Consider the following 24,434-nt stretch of genomic DNA (forward strand, 5'->3'; position numbering starts at 1 on the left):
GTCCATGGATGGAATTGAAAACCTGCCATCTCCAAGCCACCGGGACCATAGGCCTGACCTGGCCGGTGGCCACGTCGCACAGGAGGTCAGTGTTATCTGTGCCGACTGGGACATCCTGGAGCTGCAGTCCCAATGTAGCTGTCCTGTACTGGGGCATCTCCTTGTCGTCTTGCTGCGCCTCCATCAGGGCAACTAAATCCACTCGCCTTGATAACGCATGGATACTTTGTCTGGACAGTGCATCAGCCACTACGTTGTCCTTGCTGGAGACATGCCTTACATCTGTGTATTCCAAGATGCAAGACAGGTGACACTGCTGGCAGGCTGACCAGGGGTCAGAGATCTTGGCCAAGGTGAAGGTCAGGGGCTTGTGGTCCATGAAGGCCGTAAAAGGCCTGCTCTTGAGGAAGTATCTGAAGTGGCAGATGACCAAGTTCAGCGCCAGTAGCTCTCCGTTGAAAGACCTATACTTCAGTTCCGAAGAATTTTGCTGAGAAAAGCCAGCAATCACCAGCTTCCTTCGATCTGCTGCTCCAGAACTCCGCCAATCACTGTTCCTGAGCCAACCACAATCAGGGCCGTTGGAGCTTCTGCCCTGGGATGTACCAGAAGAGTGGCGCCTGCCAGGGCTTCTTTGGCCTTCACAAAGGCCTCCACTGATTCTTCGTCCCACGTGATGTCCTTCGTCTTGTCTGCAGTCTGGGCGAACAAGGGCCGCATGATCCAGGCAGCCGAGAGGGATGAACCTGTAGTAGAAGTTGATCATCCCCACAAACTCCTGTAGTCACCTGGTTGTGCTGGGCGTAGGAAACTTTTGGGTCACCTCCACCTTGCTGGGTAGCGGTGTGGCTCCTTTCCTAGTTAGCCTATGGCTCAGGAAGTCAATGGCATCCAACCCGAACTGGCTTTTGGCTAGTTTAATTGTCAGTCCAAACTCGCTCAGCCAGGTGTAGAGGTTGAGAAGGTGCATTAAGTGTTCTTGTCAGCTCCTGCTCATCACAAGGATGTCCTCCAGGTAGACGAAGGTGCCGTCCAGATTTCGGCCCACTGCATCCATTCATCATTGAAGGTCTGTGTGGCGTTCGAAAAGGCTGAATGAGGTGATGATGGCAGTCCTGGTGATATTATCAGGGTGTACCATGATCTGATGATATCCCTGCACGAGGTCCAGTTTGAAAAAGATCTTTGCCCCATGCAGGTTAGCCGCAAAGTCCTGGATGTGCGGTACAGGATAGCAATCTAGTGTTGTGACCTTATTGAGCTGATGATAGTCGCCACGTGGTATCCAACCCCCAGTGGCTTTGGGCACCATATGCAGGGAGAAGCTCATGGGCTGTGCGACCGCCATACGATGCCAAGCTCTTCTAATTTCTTGAATTCCTCCTTCACCAGAGGGAGGCGTATTACTCGTGCAAGGAGTGGTGGGCCCTTGGTCAAGATAAGGTGCTATACTCCATGCCAGTGCATTGCCATGGTGAAATGAGGGGTGAGCACTGCCACGAACTCGGCCAGGACCTTAGCATATTTGTCTGTGGATCACAGCACAGAGTCCAGGTGGAGTGCTGGAAGCTTGCCGTCTTTGAGGGAGACAGTTTGGAAAATCCTAGCATGGACCAGTCTCCAACCCTTGAGGTCCATGAGCAGGCTATGGAACGCAGGAAATCTGCCCCGAAGACCAGCTGTTCCACTGCAGCCAGGGTGAACACCCATGAGAAAAGGCTGCCTCCCAACTGCACTTGTGGGTCCCATAGGTCTGGATCATGCTCCTCAACTGCCTGTTCCTTGTGTCCTGTCCCAACTGGGGCTGGATGCTGACCTCTGCTCCTGTGTCCACAGGGAAATGCACAGAAGGCTATATTGTTGGCCAGCTGTCATGGCCGTTAAGGATGGTTGGCCCCGGCATTTCCCTGCAACATGCATGGTGGCCTGCACAGGCGGGCTCCTGAACCCCATCTCTGGTGGTCGAAGCACCACTGGTCGTTGAGATCGCTTCCTCTGTGGGGCTGCTGTTCCTTCGGCGGATCTGCTCGGGTCTGGCTGCAGGATTTAGTGATGAGTCCCACAAATGCCGAGCACACTCTTTTCTGTTTTCACAAAGCATCCACTCATGCTGCAACTTTCCAGTGGAGGGGGAGAGGTCGCTGAAGTCGGCATCTGCCAGGAGCAGTTGAATGACCTCAGACAGTTGCTACAGGAATGCCTGCTCAAACATGATGCAGAGCTCATGTTTGCCCAGGAGGGCCAGCATCTCATTCATGAGAGCTGATGGGAGCCTGTCCCTCAGTCCGTCCAGGCATGCCCCCCTCTCACGCCATGAGAGCTCGAAGGTCTTGATTAGCAAGTACTTGAAGGTAGTGTATGCGCCTTCCGATGGGAGCTCCTGTATGACGTTTGCCATCCGGCTCGCTGTGTCCTGGTCGAGGACTCTGCTGTGATCTGCCAGATCTGAAACTGTGCATCAGCCTAATCAAACCACATGCTTGGCTGATTCAGCCAGAAGGTTGGGAGCTTGAGAGACTGCTTGGACTGCTGCCAGTTCGCTCATCATGGATTTAGGTGTCATTTAAACCATCAAGGGTCACCAACTATAGCTGTGCGCTACTCAAAAGAAAAACACACACACACGCAATGTTAGTGAAGTTAAGCTGTGTTTTATTGGGGGCTCAGGTCTGACTTTTATACCTCTTGCATTCCTGCTGTCTCCCCCTTTTTACTAACACAATGGCTCACATAACAAAAGCATGTTTCCTGCGTGCGGGTATCATCTTGCATGGCAATCCCTTCTTCACCATGCACTGTCCCTGTCTGTTGGCTGTGCAGTGGGGCCAGTGCCATTTTGGGGTCGCTGGCCCTTAAGCTGCCCTTGCTGATCGTCTGCCGGTTCGCTTGCTTGGGCCAGTGCCACTGTACGGTCTGCTGGCTTTTAGGTGCGCTTGCCGCCCAGAGCACCGGCTTGATCACTGCCACACTTGAATAAAATTTGGAATATGCACTTTAATCACATTTGAATTGTTTGATTAGACACTAAAACTGCGGAGCACAGGGATAAATAATGGAGGGCAAAAAGCGTCTTTGTCCAAAACATGAAACAGTTTTTAAACAGTTTTTATGCGTCAGTATTTACTCAGGAAACTGGAATAAAAGGAAGGGAGACGAGCAGTAGTGGCAAGGAACATATAGAGATCAAAGAGAAGGAGGCATTTGCTGCCTTAAAGCAAATAAAGAGAGATAAACCGCCTGACATGATTTCCCCTCAGACTTTGAGGGAGACTAGTGTAGAAATTGCAGGGACCCTGGCAGAAATATTTAAAATGTCCTTAGCCACAGGTGAAGAGCCGAAAGACTGGAGGGTTGCTCATGTTCTTCCAGCCTTTAAAAAGGCTCCAAAAGTAAACCAGGAAAATGCAGGCCGATGAGCCTGACATCAGTGGAGAGTAAATTATTAGAGGATGTTCTGAGATCGGATATACAAGTATTTGGACAGCCAAGGGCTGATTAAGTTTAGTTAGCATGGCTTTGCATATGGTAGGTCATGTTTAACAAATATTGTAGTTATGCTGAGGAGGATATCAAGAAAGTAGATGAAGGAAATGCTGTGGATGTTGTCTATATGGACTTAGTAAGGCCTTTGACAGGGTCCCACATGGGAAGTGAGTTCAGAAGGTTCAGATACTAGGTATCCATGGAGAGGTAGTAAACTGGATTCGGAATTGGCTGAATGGGAGAAGATAGAGAGTTGTAGTGGATGACTGCTTCTCAGACTGAAGGCCTGTGATTACTGGTGTGTCTCAAAGATCGGTGCTGGGACCATTGTTGTTTGTTGTCTATACCAATGATCTGGATGATAATGTGGTAAATTGGGTCAGTAAGTTTGCTGATGACACCAGGATTTGGGGTGCTGTGCACCACGAGTAAGGCTTTCATAAGGCCCTTTCATAAAGCAAAAAAATCCGAATGTAAAGGCGGAGATTCTCTGCCCTCATGTCAGAAAACTTATCTTCACGAATGCTCTCCGATCTGCTCCAAGGCACCAACTCCAATCCCTCTCTGAGGTAATGACCCTCTCTGAGGGACACTCCACCATGCATCATGAATGTACTGCCATTGCAAGCAGCTGGCTAAGGGCAGGCTGATGATATTGCAATGACGGCATAGCCCACAACCCATGAAACTCAAGCACGCCTCTCCCACTCAAGCACGCCTCTCCCACTCAAGCACGCCTCTCCCACTCAAGCACGCCTCTCCCACTCAAGCACGCCTCTCCCACTCAAGCACGCCTCTCCGCCGCCAGGGCAGGGGCCGCCAGGGCAGGGGCCGCCAGGGCAGGGGCCGCCAGGGCAGGGGCCGCCAGGGCAGGGGCCGCCAGGGCAGGGGCCGCCAGGGCAGGGGCCGCCAGGGCAGGGGCCGCCAGGGCAGGGGCCGCCAGGGCAGGGGCCGCCAGGGCAGGGGCCGCCAGGGCAGGGGCCGCCAGGGCAGGGGCCGCCAGGGCAGGGGCCGCCAGGGCAGGGGCCGCCAGGGCAGGGGCCGCCAGGGCAGGGGCCGCCAGGGCAGGGGCCGCCAGGGCAGGGGCCGCCAGGGCAGGGGCCGCCAGGGCAGGGGCCGCCAGGGCAGGGGCCGCCAGGGCAGGGGCCGCCAGGGCAGGGGCCGCCAGGGCAGGGGCCGCCAGGGCAGGGGCCGCCAGGGCAGGGGCCGCCAGGGCAGGGGCCGCCAGGGCAGGGGCCGCCAGGGCAGGGGCCGCCAGGGCAGGGGCCGCCAGGGCAGGGGCCGCCAGGGCAGGGGCCGCCAGGGCAGGGGCCGCCAGGGCAGGGGCCGCCAGGGCAGGGGCCGCCAGGGCAGGGGCCGCCAGGGCAGGGGCCGCCAGGGCAGGGGCCGCCAGGGCAGGGGCCGCCAGGGCAGGGGCCGCCAGGGCAGGGGCCGCCAGGGCAGGGGCCGCCAGGGCAGGGGCCGCCAGGGCAGGGGCCGCCAGGGCAGGGGCCGCCAGGGCAGGGGCCGCCAGGGCAGGGGCCGCCAGGGCAGGGGCCGCCAGGGCAGGGGCCGCCAGGGCAGGGGCCGCCAGGGCAGGGGCCGCCAGGGCAGGGGCCGCCAGGGCAGGGGCCGCCAGGGCAGGGGCCGCCAGGGCAGGGGCCGCCAGGGCAGGGGCCGCCAGGGCAGGGGCCGCCAGGGCAGGGGCCGCCAGGGCAGGGGCCGCCAGGGCAGGGGCCGCCAGGGCAGGGGCCGCCAGGGCAGGGGCCGCCAGGGCAGGGGCCGCCAGGGCAGGGGCCGCCAGGGCAGGGGCCGCCAGGGCAGGGGCCGCCAGGGCAGGGGCCGCCAGGGCAGGGGCCGCCAGGGCAGGGGCCGCCAGGGCAGGGGCCGCCAGGGCAGGGGCCGCCAGGGCAGGGGCCGCCAGGGCAGGGGCCGCCAGGGCAGGGGCCGCCAGGGCAGGGGCCGCCAGGGCAGGGGCCGCCAGGGCAGGGGCCGCCAGGGCAGGGGCCGCCAGGGCAGGGGCCGCCAGGGCAGGGGCCGCCAGGGCAGGGGCCGCCAGGGCAGGGGCCGCCAGGGCAGGGGCCGCCAGGGCAGGGGCCGCCAGGGCAGGGGCCGCCAGGGCAGGGGCCGCCAGGGCAGGGGCCGCCAGGGCAGGGGCCGCCAGGGCAGGGGCCGCCAGGGCAGGGGCCGCCAGGGCAGGGGCCGCCAGGGCAGGGGCCGCCAGGGCAGGGGCCGCCAGGGCAGGGGCCGCCAGGGCAGGGGCCGCCAGGGCAGGGGCCGCCAGGGCAGGGGCCGCCAGGGCAGGGGCCGCCAGGGCAGGGGCCGCCAGGGCAGGGGCCGCCAGGGCAGGGGCCGCCAGGGCAGGGGCCGCCAGGGCAGGGGCCGCCAGGGCAGGGGCCGCCAGGGCAGGGGCCGCCAGGGCAGGGGCCGCCAGGGCAGGGGCCGCCAGGGCAGGGGCCGCCAGGGCAGGGGCCGCCAGGGCAGGGGCCGCCAGGGCAGGGGGAAGCCAGGGCAGGGGGAAGCCAGGGCAGGGGGAAGCCAGGGCAGGGGGAAGCCAGGGCAGGGGGAAGCCAGGGCGAGCTAGGACAGCCCTGCCAGCTGCTGCAGCCCCCGGCACTGCTTTGGACTTTGAGGCCACCTGTCAGAGCAAATGGTACAATATGCAACAGAGCAAGAATTGTTCTGGGAATGCAGAGCAGCTTCAGCTGCGTGGGGGATTGTGGATAACGAAGTCGACCATCGCTGGGCACATTTGTATGGCATCATGACACCAGTAGCCACGCCTCCTGAACACTGCATCAATGCCCCAGCCGCTTCCAGGCTGAAAGGGGACATTGAAGCAGGCTTTTCTGGACCTGCATGAAAAGGTAAGAAATACCTTTTCATTCGGCTTTTAACTGGCCTTTATGCAGAGTCTGACTATGAAAAGGCCTTATAGCTTGCAGAGGCATCTGGACCAACTGGAAAAATGGGCTGGAAAATAGTAGATGGAATTTAATGCAGACATGTGTGAGGTGTTGCATTTTAGAAGGACTAACCAAGGTAGGTCATACACTGTAAATGGTAAGCCACTGAGGAGTGCAGAGGAACAAAGGGATCTGGGAATACAGATACATAATTCCCAGAAAGTCACGTCACAAATAGATAAGATTGTAAAGAAAGCTTTTTGGCATCTCGCCCTTCATAAATCAAAGTAATGAGTACAGGAGTTCAGATCTTATGGTGAGGTTGTATAAGACACTGGTGAGGCCAAATTTGGAATACAGTATTATGTGCAGTCGGTTAGCCAAACTATAGAAAGGTTATCAGTCAGATTGAGAGAGTGCAAAGAAAATTTACCAGGATGTTCCCGGATCTTCAGGAATTGAGTTACAAGGAAAGATTAAACAGGTTGGGACTTTATTCCTTGAAGCATAGAAGAATGTGGAGATTTGATAAAAGTTATGAGGGGTACAGAGTAAATGAGAGTAGGCTCTTTCCACTTAGATTACAAAAAGGTCATGGCTTGAGGGTGAAAGGAGAAAGGTTTAGGGAGAACTTCTTCACTCAGAGAATGGTGGGAATGACAAGGTGAATGCAGGCTCACTCTTAAGTTTTAAGAATAAATTGGATAGATACATTGATGGGAGAGGACTTGAGGTCAGTGAGACCAGCAGAATGATGTTTCGGTACAGACTAGAAGGCCCATATGGCCTGTTTTCTGTGCTGTAGTGTTGTATGATTCGTTATAGAGGGCACTGTTCATTATGCAATTAAACATGCTAAATTCAGTAAAAATTGATTTAATGCTTCTCCAACTTCCTACATGATATAGCACATCTGAAAATATCCCCAATTTTTTGAGGAAGCAAACATTTTGGAAAGATTAGTTGTCTAGTGTTCCTATGCTAAGGAACACATTTCTGTCTGAAGTGATGAGGTCTCAATTTAACATAGTCCAAGAAGAACTCCGGTTTGCTGACACAAACTTTAAATCCAACATACAAATGCCACCTCAAAACAAAAAATTGACAGATAGCACAAAGAATTTGTCATTGATAATTAAAGACATTTGTAGTTCGTCAAATCAGTTGATGTTGTGACTGTTACACTGATGTGAAGTATTTAAGTTGTCTTCTTAACTTGGTCTTCAAGGCAAATGCCCTGGTGATGTGCAATACAGGATTGTGCATACTGTGATAGAGTATATAGATATGTTTTGGGGAGATAAATTGGAAAAAGTTTGTTAGAGTAGGTCACATGCAAACACTTTAAAACAGATCGTATTTGAAATACTGGAACTTGAGCTTTGAAGCGTGCTCAAGAAACTTCACTAATGGATTGTTGCTTACCAAAGCAACAGATGAAAGAGCATGCTGGAGCCACAGCTGTCTGAAAGGAGAACATGCTGTTGTAAGAGGGTCATGTGGTTTTGCAATCAGAAAGAGTCAAACAGGCTTTCTTTCAGTGAGAGAGAGAGAGAGAGAGAGAGAGAGACACAGATCACTTGACTGTGTCAGCCAGCAGAAGTAGCTGGGACTGGAACAGGACAAGCTGGCTAGCCCCAGTTTGGAAGATGGCCCAGTCAAAGCCCTTGTGGTTCATGCAAGAGGAGAGGACTGGCTGTCTAATGTTTAACTTCGAATAAAAGAAACAAGAAGGAACTCTGTGATGATCTGAAAGAGGCCATCATCTGGAGAACACTGAGGGGGCAGGTTTCATCAGCAAGACACTGGAGTGGAGGATGTCCTGGAACAACAAATCTCTCTCTGAAAACCAACAAGAATCTTCCTGAGCAGTACCCATTTACCTTTCGAGCACCAAAGCCTGGTGAACTTTATACATGTTAAATTCTGTGCACAGTATAAGAATTGCCTGCAACCAGTGAACTTGGAGGAATGAGAAGTGAGATGGTTCTGTGAACTCAAGAAATTTTCCTGAACTTACACACACATTACACTCATGTGCGCTTAGAATTAGAAGAGGGTTAAGTTAGGTTAAGTAAATAGAGTTAAGTTAAAGTGTGATTCTATTTTCATGTTTAAAGATAATTAAAGGCAACTTTTAAGTAACCATTTGTCTTGGTGAATATCTATTGCTGCTGGGGTTTGGGGTCCTCTGGGATCGTAATAATACAAAGAATTACTGTAGTTGTACAAAATGTAACCAATACCTGTCATCTCATATCTAAAAACTATTCTATAGTTTTATTTTAGAGATTACGAATAAGTTTGTTATGGAACAAATTAATTGTGAATCAGCTATGCAAGCAAACTGTTAGGATTCAAAACTGTTGTACAAGTGGTTATATTTAGTTCATTTAGTAATATTCTATGTAAAATGATTGACCTTGCTCAAGAATCTTGCTTCACAAATCTCCTTGGCAAAACTATACTTTACTCACCTTTCCAGAACCAGACTGATAGCCTGTGAGAGATTAGGGTTTGCCACCTGCAGACGTTTCCACAAAGACCACACAAATTCTTTGTCAGCCTGCACAGGAAATGTAATAGTCAGCATAGTCAAAAGAAATGCATCATGGCAAGTTCTAGATCTAGACCATATCAGTAGGCCTTTTCCAATTGCAGGTAAGCGGTGACCCGGATGAAATTCCTGGGAAGGCACGACCTCCCGGGCCTTTCACACCATGGTCCAGATTCTCTGTAATTTGCCCTCCCCAGCAATGATGTAGTGAGTGGTGTATTATGCACTCACAGGAAGTCCTACTGGAAGTCAAATCACACAGTAATGGCGGACAAGACTTTTCCAAAATAGTGACTCCTAACAACGTAATTTGCTCACCCTCTCCACCTTTTATCCCCCAATGATTACTGGATCGTACACATCTGGTTTTCCCTTCCTAAAGCCAACAATCAGCTTCTTGGTTTTGGTGACATTAAGTACAATCTTATTGTTGGCGCACCATTTGACCACGTTTTCAATCTCCCTCATGTATGCTGACTCATCTCCCCTTTTTATTCAACCCAATACATGGTATTATCTGCGAATTTGTAGATGGTGTTGATGTTGTCGTACTGAGCTACACAATCATAGGTGTAAAGCGAGTAAAACAGAGAGCTAAGAATGCAGCCCTGTGGTGCTCTGACACTGATGGAGATTACAGAGTTGTTCATACTGATTGAGTCTGTAGTGTGGAAATCAAGGATCCAATTACAGAGTGTGGTGTTGAGTCCCAGGTCTTGGAATCTGCTGATCAGTTTTTGTGGGTATGAAGTGAGATGGTTCTGTGAACCCAAGAAATTTTCCTGAACTTACAAACACATTACACTCATGTGTGCTTAGAATTTAAGTAAATAGAGTTAAGTTAAAGTGTGATTCTATTTTCATGTTTAAAGATAATTAAAGGCAACTTTTGTTAAGTAACCATTTGTGTTGGTGATTATCTATTGCTGCTGAGGTTTGGGGACCTCTGGGATCGTAACAATACAAAGAATTACTGTAGTTGTAAAAATGTAACCAATACCTGTCATCTCATATCCAAGAACTATTCTATAGTTTTATTTTAGAGATTACGAATAAGTTTGTTATAGAACAAATTCATTGTGAATCAGCTTTGCAACCAAACTGTTAGGATTCAAAACTGTTGTAAAAGTGGTTATATTTAATTAATTTAGTAATATTCTATGTAAAATGATTGACCTTGCTCAGGAATCTTGTTTCACAAATCTCCTTGGCAAAACTATACTTCACTCACCTTTCCAGAACTTTTGTCAATAAAGAGCATCCTGATTATGCATCTTTGCTGTCCAGAGTTGTGTAGAGCCAGTGAGATGGCATCTGCTATACACCTGTTGCTATGATAAGTAAATTGGAACAGATCCATGTCGCCATTCAGACAGGAGCTGATACACTTCAAACCAACCTTTCAAAACACTTCACTGTTGATGTGAGTTCCACTGGTCAATAGTCATTTAGGCAGGGGGTTAACACTCTTCCTGGGCACTGGTTCAATTGATGTCTGTTTGAAAGAGGTGGGTACCATGCCTTGCCAGAGTGAAATTTGAGGATGTTGGCAAGTTGATCAGCAGAGTTTTTTTTTAAAACTTGGCCAGGTACTCCATCTGGACTGGATGCTTTCCTCAGATTCACTCTCCTGAAGCTAGCCCACACGTCACCCTTGTTCCTGTAGTCAAATCAGGCTTAGAAGGCATGGAGTTCATCAGGGAGTGAAACTTTGCCATCTTCTACTGCACTGGACTTTGTTTTGTAGCAGGTTATGTCATTTAGGCCCTACAACAGCTGTCAGAAATCCCTATGGGTTCCATTTTCATCCTGAAACTTCAGTTCACCCAGGAGATGGCTTTTCACAGGTCATACTTGCTCCTTCTGTAGTGATCTGGACTTGAATGCTCTCAACGGGTTCTGGATTTCATTGTTCATCCAGGACTTCAGGTTGGGAATCAGTCTGAGTGAACTGAGTCAATGTGCAAACACCACAATTCAGCATCAAACACTAGATACTAATTGCTACCTTGTTGCCACCGAAGCTTCTATGAAATTCACCTCAATGCTCTAATTTCCTCCCAAAGACTTGCTGATTAACAGGTTAATATTTTGCACTGTGATTAATTTCAAGAACTAGTGAGTGGTAGGAAAATCAGTGGAACATTAATAAACATATTTGACAGAAATGTTCAAATGGAAATTGTGAGAATAAAATGGAATGGCAGAATGGGGGATTGAATAGAATGAAATGCAGCACAGAATCAATGGGCTGAACAACCTCCTTCTTTTCTTTGGCTGGCTTCGCGGACGAAGATTTATGGAGGGGTAATGTCCACGTCAGCTGCAGGCTTGTTTGTGGCTGACAAGTCCAATGCGGGACAGGCAGACACGGTTGCAGTGGTTGCAAGGGAAAATTGGTTGGTTGAGGTTGGGTGTTGGGTTTTTCCTCCTTTGTCTTTTGTTAGTGAGGTGGGCTCTGCGGTCTTCATCAAAAGATGTTGCTGCCCGCCGAACTGTGAGGCGCCAAGATGCACGGCTTGAGGCGATATCAGCCCACTGGTGGTGGTCAATGTGGCAGGCACCAAGAGATTTCTTTAGGCAGTCCTTGTACCTTTTCTTTGGTGCACCTCTGTCTCGGTGGCCAGTGGAGAGCTCGCCATATAACACGATCTTGGGAAGACAATGGTCCTCAATTCTGGAGATGTGACCTACCCAGCGCAGTTGGATCTTCAGCAGCGTGGATTCGATGCTGTCGGCCTCTGCCATCTCGAGTACTTCGATGTTGGAGATGAAGTCGCTCCAATGAATGTTGAGGATGGAGTGGAGACAACGCTGGTGGAAGCGTTCTAGGAGTCGTAGGTGGTGCCGGTAGAGGACCCATGATTCGGAGCCGAACAGGAGTGTGGGTATGACAACGGCTCTGTATACGCTAATCTTTGAGGTTTTTCAGTTGGTTGTTTTTCCAGATTATTTTGTGTAGTCTTCCAAAGGCGCTATTTGCCTTGGCGAATCTGTTATCTATCTTGTTGTCGATCCTTGCATCCGATGAAATGGTGCAGCCGAGATAGGTAAACTGGTTGACCGTTTTGAGTTTTGTATGCCCGATGGAGATGTGGGGAGCTGGCTGATGAACAACCTCCATTGTTGTAAGAAAACACATGAAATAGAACACTACAGTCTTCAGAGTTTAAAATAGGTTTTCTCAGTGAGGCATACAAAAGCTTGAAAGGAATTGACAAGTGAGGTGCGAAGAGGAAGTTTCCTCTGCCTAGAGTCAAGAAATAAACTGGCCTGTCTCAAATGCTCATCAAGAGTAAAATTGGAGTGTTAACCTCTGCCTGCTTATCCACCACAGCCATTCTCAACCTTTTTCGGCTATGATACCCTTGTGACTTTGCTCAAAGTTTTTGGGCCTCCCTTCCCTGTGAACCAGTCAAGTTTTGATTTCTTCCATACTTTTCTCCTAATGACTACATTAAAAACAAAAATATTTGTTACACAAGGTGAAAAGAAAACAAGTCTTTTACTTAAATACGTTGTAGCCCCTATTGCGAATGGTTGATCTAGCATATTCAAAGCTCAGATCAATTGATATTTGAAAACTCTGTCTATGAATCCCCTTCTAAGTTTGAGTTAACCTGGCGACCATTTATTCAATATTTTCATTTGTGGTGAGTTGATCTGGCTCTGTTTTCTTTCTATGATTATGTATGATAATTGGGCTGTAAGATGAGATCGGAGTGATCGGCGTGGTTTAGCTATATCTGTAGGTTTTTTTTTAAGTTTTTTTTAATTCAGATTTGTTTTTTCTTCTTTTTTGGGGTTTTTTTTTCTCTTTTTTCATATATTTTTATTAATTATATATATATTTTTTAAAGATAGTTCACACCCTAAACTGATCAAAAAAATTTTTTTATTATATATTTTTATTCTGTAATATTATTGTTTAATATCTCTGTATTAATTCATTACTTACTATGTATTTTTTTTAATATCTCTGAACTGTATGTGTTTATAAATTATAATAATAATAAAAAGATTGAAAAAGAAAAAAAAGATATTTGGAACACTAAAGAGACACAGGGACGCAGAAATCATGAAGGGGTGGAAACTAACAATTCAATCTACCTATTGAAAATAAATATAATTCATCCTACTTTGGGATGGAAGTAATAAATTTCATCTATGCAATGGAGTAGAAGCCATGTGAATAATGTCTTATTCATCACCCCGAGAGTGAGTAAATAAAAACTTTTTAAGATTGTGTTTCAAACTGTTCACAAACATTATTTCTATACTCTCAGTTACAACTGCAGCAGATTGAGAAGCAGAGGACTAGTGGTGCTACCACACCATAGTCAAGAGATGCCCCATAGGTAATTGCGTTCCATACTGCAAAATGGCCTTGGATCCTGAGGCTCCTTCACAGAACACCTTGTCTAGTGGTTTTAAAATTATTTATAATGATCGCAAATGATTAGATATTTGAAAGATCTTCAAACTGATATAAATAACTGCAGAAATGGCAAATAAAGATTGTATCTGCATTATTTTACAATTTTTAAATCATTTCCTCTCATTTTCAAGTGAAACAGGTAACCACTTTCAATTTCCCCATGGAGCTGTCAGTTCCTTTCAAATGAATGCATTCCACTGCCAGCCAATCCTCTCCTCAGGTAAGATGCATCCACAGCTGGATTCCTATGATGAATTCAGCAATGAAGAGGGAGAGGGAGATCAGATCCACCAATCATCAGTTCAGATTTCAACATTTGGCTGCACATACACAAAGAGGTGCTGAAGCACAAGGTGCAGCACCACCAGTTATTGTTAGCTCAAAATTCCAGAATAATGCATATCTGAAAATAACTGAATATAAGACACAAATTAATAAAATTAAACTTTTAGACGACATGAACAGAACAAACAAACTGCCGGAGGAACTCAATGGGTCAGACCTGAAATGTTGACAACCTATTTTCCTCCACAGATGCTGCCTGACCCATTGAGTTCCCTCCAGCAGTTTGTATTTCACTCCAGATTCCTCCCAAACAACCTATCTTGAAACCGACATGTGAATGTTATGATCAGGAAAGTCAAGAGGTCCGTTGATAACTTTTACAGATGCACCACAGAAAGTAGCCAAAATGACATGACCTGCTACAAAACAAAATACGGTGCAGTAGGAGACAGCAAAGCTTCAGTCCCAGATGAACTCAATGCCTTCTACACCCGATTCGACCAAAAGAACAGGGAAGAACCACCACTATTCATCCGTATGTCTCTTGATGATCAGAGGATGATGTGGGGGCTGCCTTCAGGAGAGTGAATCTAAGGAAAGAATTCGGGCTGGACAGAGTACCCAGCTGAGAATTAAAAACCTAGCTGACCAACTTACCAATGTATTCTCGAATATTTTCAACATTTCACTCCGGCAGGGCATGCATGTAACCCACCCGTTTCAAACAGTCCTCAGTCGTACCTATGCCTAAAAAGAGTGTGGTAACCTGCCTAAATGACCATTGACCAGTGGCACTCACATCAACAGTGATGAAGTGCTTTGAAAGCCTGGTGCTGAACCATATCAGCTCCTTTCTGAGTGGTGACATGGATCCGTTCCAATTTGCCTAGCGTAGCAACAGATCTACAGCAGATGCTATCTCATTAACTCTACACAAAGCCCTGGAATGACTTGACAACAAAGCTGCATACATCAGGATGCTCTTTATCAACTACAGTTCACAGTTAACGTCAAAAATCACCTCAAAACTGAACAGCAAACTCCAAAATCTTGGATTCAACTCCCCAGTGTTCTTTGATCCTGGATTTCCTCACCTCCAGACCGCAATCAGTGAGGATAAGTAAGAACATCTCCACAATCCCTATCAGCACTGAAGCACCACAGGGCTACTCAGTACACACCCATAACTGTGGGGTTCAGCATGACAACAACACCATCTACAAGTTTGCTGACAATATCACAGTAGTAGGTTGTATAAAAAGGTAGGTTGTGTAAAAAGGAGTGATGAGTCAGCATAAAGGATGGAGATTGAAAACTTGGTTGAATGGAGCACCAACAACAACCTCACACTTAATGTCACCAAAACCAAGGAGCTGAATGAAAAAATGTCAGCATACCCTGATGAGGGGCTCAACCCCAAAACTTTGGTTATGTATCTTTATCTTTGCTTCATAAAGTACACTGTTTGACCAGCTGAATTTCTCCAGCATTGTGTTTTTATTTACTGAGCTACAAGAAGGTCAGGTTATTTCAGAAGAATTGCTCCTGGAGGTAAAGTAATAGAAAAACTGCAATACTTCTCCCTAAAATATTTTACTCTTCAGTTCAGTCCCTTCAGCCCTCAATTTTGACCCAACCCATATATTTTTGCAGAGGAGCTAGTGGAGTTGTTCAAGTGAACCAGTACAGACTTGAAGGGCCGACATGGCCTGTTTCCGTGCTATAAACGGTTATATGGTTATAATACAAAAAAAGTCTTAGTCAAAATTGGATCAGCCTTTTTGGCAAATACAACTTGTATTAGGAAAAGAAACCAAAACCATACAAAATACTCCAAATGCAATTGCTCTGGTAATCAACTTATATTACAATTAAAAACAATACACCATCTGCTTTCCTGACCACTCATGCTACATGCACATTAGCATGAGCAACTTACATACAAGGTCACCCAGGTGACCTTTGAACATTACCAAGCCTCTCACCGTTTCACTATTTACTGCCCTTTTTTTTTAATTTTGTGCACACAAATGGGCAGCCTTATATTTTTCCCCACCTCAAATGTTCCCACTACTCATTACACAAATATCCACTTGAAGCAGACTCCTTCACATTCTCAACCCCACCCAATTTTGCATCATCTGCAAATATAGAAATATATTACTCCCATCAGCCAAAATCATTGATTTTGACAAACAGCTGTGAAGTAACCACTCTTTGTTGAATAACCAATTCTCAATCTAATAGTATTTTACTCCTGTTACACCCCAAACCAGCAACAATAGAAGCCACTATACAAAAGGGTTAAATTTTGACTATTTTTATTAATAACTATTAACAATACAATATCTTACCCAAATTAACCCCACTATATGCCTCTAATAGTAAACGTACATAGATTATTTATAAAAAGTGTGCATGTGGGGGGGGGAAAAACCCAGACCATTACAGTATGTGCCCATTAGTCAAAAACAAAAAAAGGAAAAATACAGTTGGGACAAGTTGGACTAAAAACAGTCCACAGAATTTACTCTCAAAGTTCAATGACCAAATTCAGTTCTTCAACTGATAACAAAGGGACTCTGTATGAACAATGGAGAGAGATGACTGATGTTGCTTGGCAGTAAACTTACAAATCGTTTGCAGGTCTCTTCATAATGGTTCTTCAATGTTTTTTTTAAACCACCACACTTATGAAGCTTGTGCCTTCAAAACAGCTTCTTTACAATTTCCTTCTTTAACTGCAGACTCAAAGTGACCTTTTTGTCACAATCAAATTCAGTCCATTCTCAACACAGAGCAAGTGGTGTCTCTGTGTATCCTTCTAGCTTCTCCACCGAACTCTCTAACTCTGACTCAGGCCTTGCTATATCTTCAAATTGACTTTGTTTTGGGAGTCTCAAATCTGCTCCCAATCTCAATTTTTTTTTAATTGATAATTTGCAAAAATTGTATTTATTATGTATATATTTATCTTTTAATTGATCAAAAGTTAAGAAAAAAAGATCCTAAAAAACAATCCTTTACTCTTTGTATACCTTTACTATACTAATTGTCAAATAAAGAATTATTCAAAGTAAAATGAAGAAGTTGATTTTGTTCTAACAACATTTTTGGTAATTGATAATTTTTAATTCCTTTCTCAATAGGAATTCTATTCCATATTTTTAATATATGTTTCAATACAAAAAAATCTTTAGTTCCTTTAAACAACTCACTATTCCATTTATACAAAATTAACTCCAAAATAATTTCATCAATTTTATTCATCTCTTTTTTTTTTAAATATATTCTTCAACAACGCACAAGTTGTTGCACCTACCTTTGGGTTTAATAATGAAATGAAGGACAGTCTGTACCTTCATGAAAGAAACAGTTGAAATAAAATAGTTATTTTTTAATTCCAGAAACATTATTCTTCATTTGCACATTGTTTTTCACTGAATTGCAAAGCAAATACAACCCAGAATCAGGCCATTCTGTGTCCATGAATGCTGAGTTGAGTTTTAAAATAATACATATCAAGGCCTCAGTCTCCAAAGATCAAATGCAAACAAGCTTTCTTCAATCCCACAAAGAAAACCCACCTGACACTGAGCAAGTTCTTCCAACAGTTTCCTCACTTGCTCTTCCAGCAGTGTAGAGTCATGCTGCTGAGAAGCCATTTCAACAAAGCACTGCTTAAAAAGAAGGAAAAAAAATTACAGTAAGAGTGAAATAATGTCACTAACAAAAGGCGACTGTAAAGAATATCAGCAAGAAAGTAAGTTCAAGTGGCCACAAAAAGGAGATTAATGATCTGGGGATAAAGGTTGAGGATAACTTACAGAATTTACATAAACTGAATTATCTCCCTCTGCTTGGAAGGATCGAGGAGGACGTGCACAGGTGGATGAAAAAATGTGATCCCAAGGCTGCAATACCTCTTTCAATATATGGCCATGCCATTGCCCCAAAGTATTTTTAAAAAAATGCTCAACGGACGTGTTAGGCAATTTCTTTGGAGGGGCAAGGCAGCTAGAATCTCCGTGGAAAAATTAACTTGGGACTAGTCTGGGGAAATGAAGCTCCCAGACTTCAAAAAATACTATTGGGTCATCCAGTCAAGGTTTATCGCCTCACTCTTTGAGGGAGATGGAATACCCACAAATTGGTCTACACACGGTAGGAGAGCTTATTTATGGAGCACTAAATTAGTATCGGGGATAACGGACAGCCCCATATTAAAACACAATTCAAATACGGCAAAATATAAATCAGATTATTGGGCTAAAAGTAGGGTTGTCTTCAAAATGGCCCTAATCCAAAATAAATTAATTCCTATGACCATGGGTAACAAAGTCCTGGATACTCAGTACCAGAAAGGGATCAGGTGTATCAAGGACTGTTATGAGAAGTGGCAGCTCATGTAATTCGAGCAATTAAAAAACAAATTTGATTAATCAAGTAAGATCTTCAGTATCAGAATTTATTGTCATGAACAAGTCATGAAATTCAGTGTTTTGCAGCAAAATCAGAGTGCAAACATATATATTCATAACCATCTTACATTACTATAAAAAATAATAATAATGGTGCATAAAAAGTAAGGCAGTGTCTTTGGTTCATCGACTATTCAGGGATCCCACGGCAGCGGGGAAGAAGCGGAGTGCTCATCTCCAGGCTTCTGTACCTTTTCCCCCCAATTATAGCAGAGTGAATAGGGTGGTTGAGATCCTTGAGGTTAGAGGCTGCTTTTTTAAGACACCGCCTCTTGTAGATGTCCTCGATAGAGTGAAGTCTGGTCCCTGTGATGTCGCAGGCCAAGTTAACAACCCTCTAGAGATTATTCTTGTCCTGAGAGCTGGCACCTCCATACCAGGCCTGTGATCCAACCAGCCAGAATGCTCTCCATGGTACACTTGTAGAAGTTTACCACAGTCTTCAGTAACATACCAAATCTCCTTAGAGACCTCACAAAGTATACCGTTGGTAAACCTGCTTTGTGATTGCATCAACGTGGAGTATCCAGGACAGACCCTCAGAGATGTTGACACCCAAAAATTAGAAGTTCTTGATCCACTCCATTACTGAGCCCTCGATGAGGACTGGATCGTGTTCCCCTGACTTCCTCTTGAAGTCCACAATCATCTCCTTGGTTTTGCTGATGTTGAGCACAAGGTTGTTGTCATTACACCACTCAATGAGATGATCTCTCTCCCTTCTGCACACTTCCTCATTGCTGTTTGTGATTCTGCCGACAGCTGTGGTGTGATTGGCAAACTTGTCGATGACACTGGAATTGTGCCTCACCACACCGTCATGATGTTCAACGAGTACAGCAGTGGGCTAAGCACACATCCTTGGGTGCGCCTGTGCTGATGATCAGTCGGGAGATATTGCTTGCAATTTGTATTGGCCGTGGTCTTCCAATGAGAATGTCAAGGATCCATTTGCAGAGGGGGGTACAGAGGCAGAGTTTGTAACTTCTTGACCAACATTGAGGGAATAATGGAACTGAAGGCTGACCTGTATTCAATGAAGAGCAACCATAAGTATGAATTGCTTTTTACGAGGTGATCCAGAGCTGAATGGTGAGCCAGCAATTGTGACGATAGGCGAATTGCAGTGGGACCAGATCTTTACTTAGGTTGTGTTAATTCTGGTCATGACCAGCCTCTCGAAGCATCTTCTGCTATCTTCAATTAAGATGTTTAGGCCCACCTATGGTCCTGCTGGTGTGTAGTGACATGGAGGCTCTAATTCAAAAGGGGGATCATACATAAATTCATCTCTTCTATGTTTCTTCTGTTCCAAAATGAAGGCCCAAAACCAGGCCTCCATAAATCTAGGCAAAGATGGAAGTAAGACTTAGGAACAACAATTCATGAGTGGTGCTAGTCCAACTAGGTCATGACAGTAGTTATTAATGCCAGATATTGGTTGGTGCAGTACAATTTGCTGCTCCAACTGAATCTTACACTGAAAAAAATTACACAAGGTAAAATCAGAAATCTCAGGATTGTTTTAGATGTGGTGTAAAGATGGAAACCTTTGAACATTCAACCTTCAAGGTGAGACCCTTTTGGATAGATCCAAGGGATATTTTGGGAAACATAACAGGGGTGGACTTTCAGCAGGACCTCAAGCTGTTCTTGCTGGGGAATATCAAGGACATGAGTTTGAGATTGTCCAAATATCAAATTCAGTTTGAATAGGACTCCTTGGTTGTGGCCAGGAAATGGTATAGTGGTTACCTGGAAGTCTGATTCCCAGCTGAGCACCATACATTGAAGCATGGAGATAGAGAGCTATGTTTTCCTCAAAAAAAATCAACTACAATTTGAGGAGGTCATATGGCATATCCGTTGAAGTACATTGCAGTATATTGGAACACAGGTATGATTACACCCCACCATCTTCCTTTCTTTAAAAGGAACCATGGATGCTAAGTTCACACCAGTCCCAGAATGTCAGGATTGAAGAAATTACTCTGATACCTGGTCAACACACGCTCACCACCCCCCCCCCCCCCACCCAGTTATTTTTTCCTCTGTGGATTGCCTCTTTTTGCTATGTTTTTCTGTGTACTGTGTACTTTAGGTTGCTCAGGTTTCTTCTTGACTTATGATATCTTTGCATTATTTCTGATACCCATTTATAACTATTATTATTCTGTTGTTTTATTTTAGTTGGGGTTGGGGGTGAGGGGAAAAAAAACTATAATATATTCTACAAAAGGGGACAAATGTTCTCCAGGGTTGTTTGAAATGCACGAGTCTATAAAATCAAAACTAAAATATTTTAAAAATTAACATTCCAATCAAGATGTTCAGCATTTTTTTTTAAATATACAAAATCTTCAATGATGTTATCAGATTCCTCTCCAAACCACATTCCTGACCATCATTACTCCATTCAAACTCTGCAAATTACTATGTAACAGCAGATTCATGAGATTTCAGCAACTCAATTAGTTGAATAACAGCAGCCAACACAAAGGCAATTATGGATATGCAATATCCATATGCCACAAATATACAAATAAACTCAAAGAAAATCTGTAAATCTTGAACTCCTTCTCTCACAGAGTTAAAAGTAATGGATGTCAAACACATCAAGGAACACACAGAAATGTTAGAGAAACTCAACCAGTCTTGCAATATCCATAGGATGTTGAAGAACTCTTCTTCAAGGTACAAGCAAAAAACATAAAGGCATCAGAATAAAGACTAACGAATGACAGGGGTGGGGTGGGGGAAGTCCAGACCAACAGTCAAAAGGTATACAAGTAGAAAGGTGAGAATCGATTTTGGCTCTGTGAAAGGAAACAGAGGGAATAGAGAGAGAGAGAAAGAACTAGAAATGAGAAGGGGAAGAAGATGGGAAGAGGGTTTCTAACAGAAACTGGAGAGTCCACGTTAATGCCATCCAGTTTGGAGGTGGGGGGCAGACAGATGAGGTGTTGTTCCTCCGTTGTGCTGGTGATCTCAATCTGGCAGTGCATGAGACATGCCAGTAAGGACCATGGACAGACGTGTTTTTCCTACAGTACAATGACAGCGTCTGCAGACTTGCATGTTTCACTACGTAAACAATGAGGGCGAGAAGAATTTCGATTGGCTAGGATTTAAATTGCCTGTTGCTGTTATGGAAATACTACTTCGTAATTATTCTCATTCCAGTACATCTTATCTATACAGAAAGATGATATCCCCAAGTTTTCAATAACTTGTTTTGTCCAAACAAATGTTATTGGAAAAACTGCTCAATAATCAATGTTATGTTACTATATTGTTGCAAAGGGATCAAGAGAGAATGGAATAGACTCAGCATGTTGAAATCCAGTTTATATTTTAACACAAACTGCCCAATCAAGAAGACATCTGAAATTACAAGGAGACCACGTCCAACCCCAGGAAAAGAGAGCCAGCCCCGTGATGAGTGGAGTGAGAGATGAAAGATGAAGGAGAGACCATGGGCGAGTGGCGGTGTTAGTCCGAGGAACGGAGGCGGCGGCTCAGAGACAAGGGATGCCCGGCGAAAGCACGACGAAGCCGGGGAGATCGGGGAAAGAAAGAGCCAGGCGACACGACATCCGGCCTGCGGGTGGACTGAACCGTGGGCGAGGGGCCGCTGGCGTTCGCCTGGACAATGCAACCTGCACGAAGAGACAGCGAGCGAACAAACCCCGAAACACACCAAGCTCCGACTCGCCGCCCTACCGGCTGCAGGCTCCCGCTCTCGATTCCCACCGTTCAAAACGCCCGCCACCACCCGTCAACGTAACCAGCAGCTGAGCACGACACTTTGCAGCAGCGTCGGGTCATCTCGCCTCGCCAGCGGATCCTCGGGTCCCGCCCCTTTCCAAGCTCCGCCTATCGCCAGCCCGCTCTGCATGTTGTCATCGATGACGCGGCGGCGCTGCCCCGTGGGTGGAAGGATCATGGGAAACCGGTGAAGCGCAGCCAGTACTTTCAACTTGACAACGGCAAGTCTGTCTGATCAATTTATTCAGTCCCCGTGTAATTGGAATGAGACATTTTCTTTTAAGTTTTTTTTCCAAAAGCAATAAAATGAGGCAACGTTTCAAACCTATTTCATTTCCGTGAAGTGGGTCAGGTTTATTTGGAACTGAACACTTCCCGACAATTATGGGTGAGCCTGATGTATTAAACCAAATGTTCATCTTCCTGCTTGGGAGATCCTGTCTCCCGAATTTTATCTTGTGTTTCTGAAGAAGGGTGCAGAGGAAATTCACCAACATGTCGCTCGGAGTGGAGGACTAGAGTTAGAGGGCAAAGTTGGCTCAGCTGAGCCTGTTCCTCAGACCGTTGGAACCTAGATTAGATGATTTGAGTTTAAAGGGGAGAGGGGAAAGACTGACGAGGGATCTGGGAAGTAACCTTTCCTCATCTGGAATGAGCTGCCAGAGAAAACTAGAAATGGGCACATTTACAACCTTCAAAAGACCTTCATCCAGATTTCTGGATGGGAAAGTGCAATCAAATGGGACCATCCCAGAGGGCCAAGTTGGTCGGCGTGGGCAAGTTGGGTCGATGCGCTTGTTCTATCCTGAATGAATTCATGACTGTACTTCCAAATCTCTTAGGAAAAAAATCCTAAACGTCAAACCTTAGGGCATATGATATGTGTTGTTACATCCAAATTAAATGTATGAATCAAACAACATGAACATCATTTACAGACAACATTTACCACAAATTTCAATTTTCATTCTTATACAGCTCTGGTGGCATTTATTTTTATCAATTATTTTATTGTACTGAGATACATCTCACAGTATCTTTTGTCTGTTAATCAACTAATTTGGGAGGGGATGGGAACCCTTGACTGGCACCTCCCGATTGTCATGAATTGCCTTACACAGGAAAAACAGTAAGCACTCTTTATTCTGATCAAGATGGCCTCTAACTGAACACGCAATACAAATGTAACTCCTTTTATGATGCCATGCACGCATGCGCATTCCCACAGCACTCCTCCCCTTAAAAAAATCTTTTGTTCTTACTTGTAAGTATAAAGTTTAACATAAATATGTTAACACTTGTAAACACTACAGAGAACTTGAGCATAACTTCATCTAATAATTGTAACTATGGATACCATGCAATCTAACTTGAAAATTCATTAACTGGAAATACACCAAGTTTTTAAGTCACTGCACATAGTCTTTGAGATGTACTGGAGGGTGTCTTTCTCTCTTGGATCTTCTCAGGGATAAAGAACACCAAAAAGGAGTACAACTTTTTCTGGCTGACACTACTAGCTGTGTGTCAGGTGCTTGGCCGCCATCTTGCCCACGTGCAGCCACCAAAGAAGGTGTCTCAGTAACTGGTACTAGAGCTATCCAAGGAGCAGCATAGTCAGGTTGAGCCAAAAGTGGAATGTCAGGGGATCGTCCATAATCGGACAGAAATGGGGTTCTCAATTGCTCTTAACTGGTCGATGTATCATTTCCATATCTTGTCACCCACTAGTATCGAATATGAACATGGACTTAGCTTCTTGAGAAACACACCTCTTATCCATGTTTCTTTATTCTCCCCGTAATCTCTTACTAGTTCTCCAATCTCCAGAGATTTTGTTGGCTTACTCAGGGGATGTCGAATGCTGAATACAAAGTTCAATGTTTTGGTGCACTGCAGCAATCTGGTTCTCAAGTTCAAACATCAATTCTGCTGGCGTGCGTTTTGTAGTGGAGTGGGGTATTAACTGCACGATAACAGAAAGTTTTAATGACTTTGTTTTCATCACTCTTTTGAAAATCTGCACAAAGTGCTCAGCTTCCCCATTAGTACTAGGATGGTAGGGTGTAGACAATCATGAGCCGCACATTATTGTTTCACAGGAACTGCTTGAAAGCATCTGATACATATTGGGGTCCATTGTCTGAAACCAGTTCTATGGGTAATCCATAACCTGAGAATACACTTCGTCGTCCCTCAGTTGTCTTTTCTGTTGTTGTTGACCACATTCACCACACCGTAGGCAATTTGGAGTATGCATCAAAATAATCAGAATTTTTGCCCCCATAAATAGACCAGTGAAATCAATACGAATTTAGTGTCGTGTTTGTGATGGCCATTTCCATGGGTTCGCTTATGCTTAGGGTCCTTTTGATTGCATTTCTTGGCAGCTGTGGCATCTCCGAACCATCTGTTCAATGTCTTTGTTAATAGACAGCCACCAGGCATGCATGTGTGCCAGCGCCTTCATCCAGACAATTCCTGAATGATTGGTGTGGAGTTCCTTTTGCAAAGCCTCCTACTGTTTCTTAGGAATA

General features: G+C 45.6%; 1 protein-coding gene and 1 long non-coding RNA gene across 18 annotated transcripts in view; one reads left to right on the plus strand and one right to left on the minus strand.

Annotated features, from left to right (window-relative positions):
• cntln (centlein, centrosomal protein) overlaps positions 1 to 21,999 on the minus strand; it is a 608,473-nt gene extending 586,474 nt beyond the window's left edge. For 6 of the 16 annotated variants that reach the window (XM_069924314.1, XM_069924283.1, XM_069924387.1 and 3 more), the window contains exons 1-3: positions 21,030 to 21,192; positions 17,236 to 17,328; positions 8,846 to 8,934 (exon numbers count right to left, since the gene is read on the minus strand). In XM_069924314.1, the coding sequence (XP_069780415.1) occupies positions 8,846 to 8,934; positions 17,236 to 17,328; positions 21,030 to 21,134 (287 nt within the window). In that variant the 5' untranslated portion in view covers positions 21,135 to 21,192. Of the gene's footprint in view, positions 1 to 8,845; positions 8,935 to 17,235; positions 17,329 to 20,757; positions 21,193 to 21,829 lie in introns of those variants that run through there. The other 10 variants (XM_069924320.1, XM_069924349.1, XM_069924336.1 and 7 more) reach the window with 10 other exon arrangements.
• The window catches only part of LOC138757304 (uncharacterized), a 33,079-nt gene continuing 29,857 nt past the window's right edge, over positions 21,213 to 24,434 (plus strand). The window contains exon 1 of one of the 2 annotated variants that reach the window (XR_011353495.1): positions 21,213 to 22,285. This is a non-coding gene — a long non-coding RNA (uncharacterized lncRNA). The remainder of the gene's footprint in view (positions 22,286 to 24,434) is intronic. The other variant, XR_011353493.1, reaches the window with a different exon arrangement.

Source organism: Narcine bancroftii, chromosome 1 (assembly GCF_036971445.1).
Source record: "Narcine bancroftii isolate sNarBan1 chromosome 1, sNarBan1.hap1, whole genome shotgun sequence".
NCBI classification, from domain to species: domain Eukaryota; kingdom Metazoa; phylum Chordata; class Chondrichthyes; order Torpediniformes; family Narcinidae; genus Narcine; species Narcine bancroftii.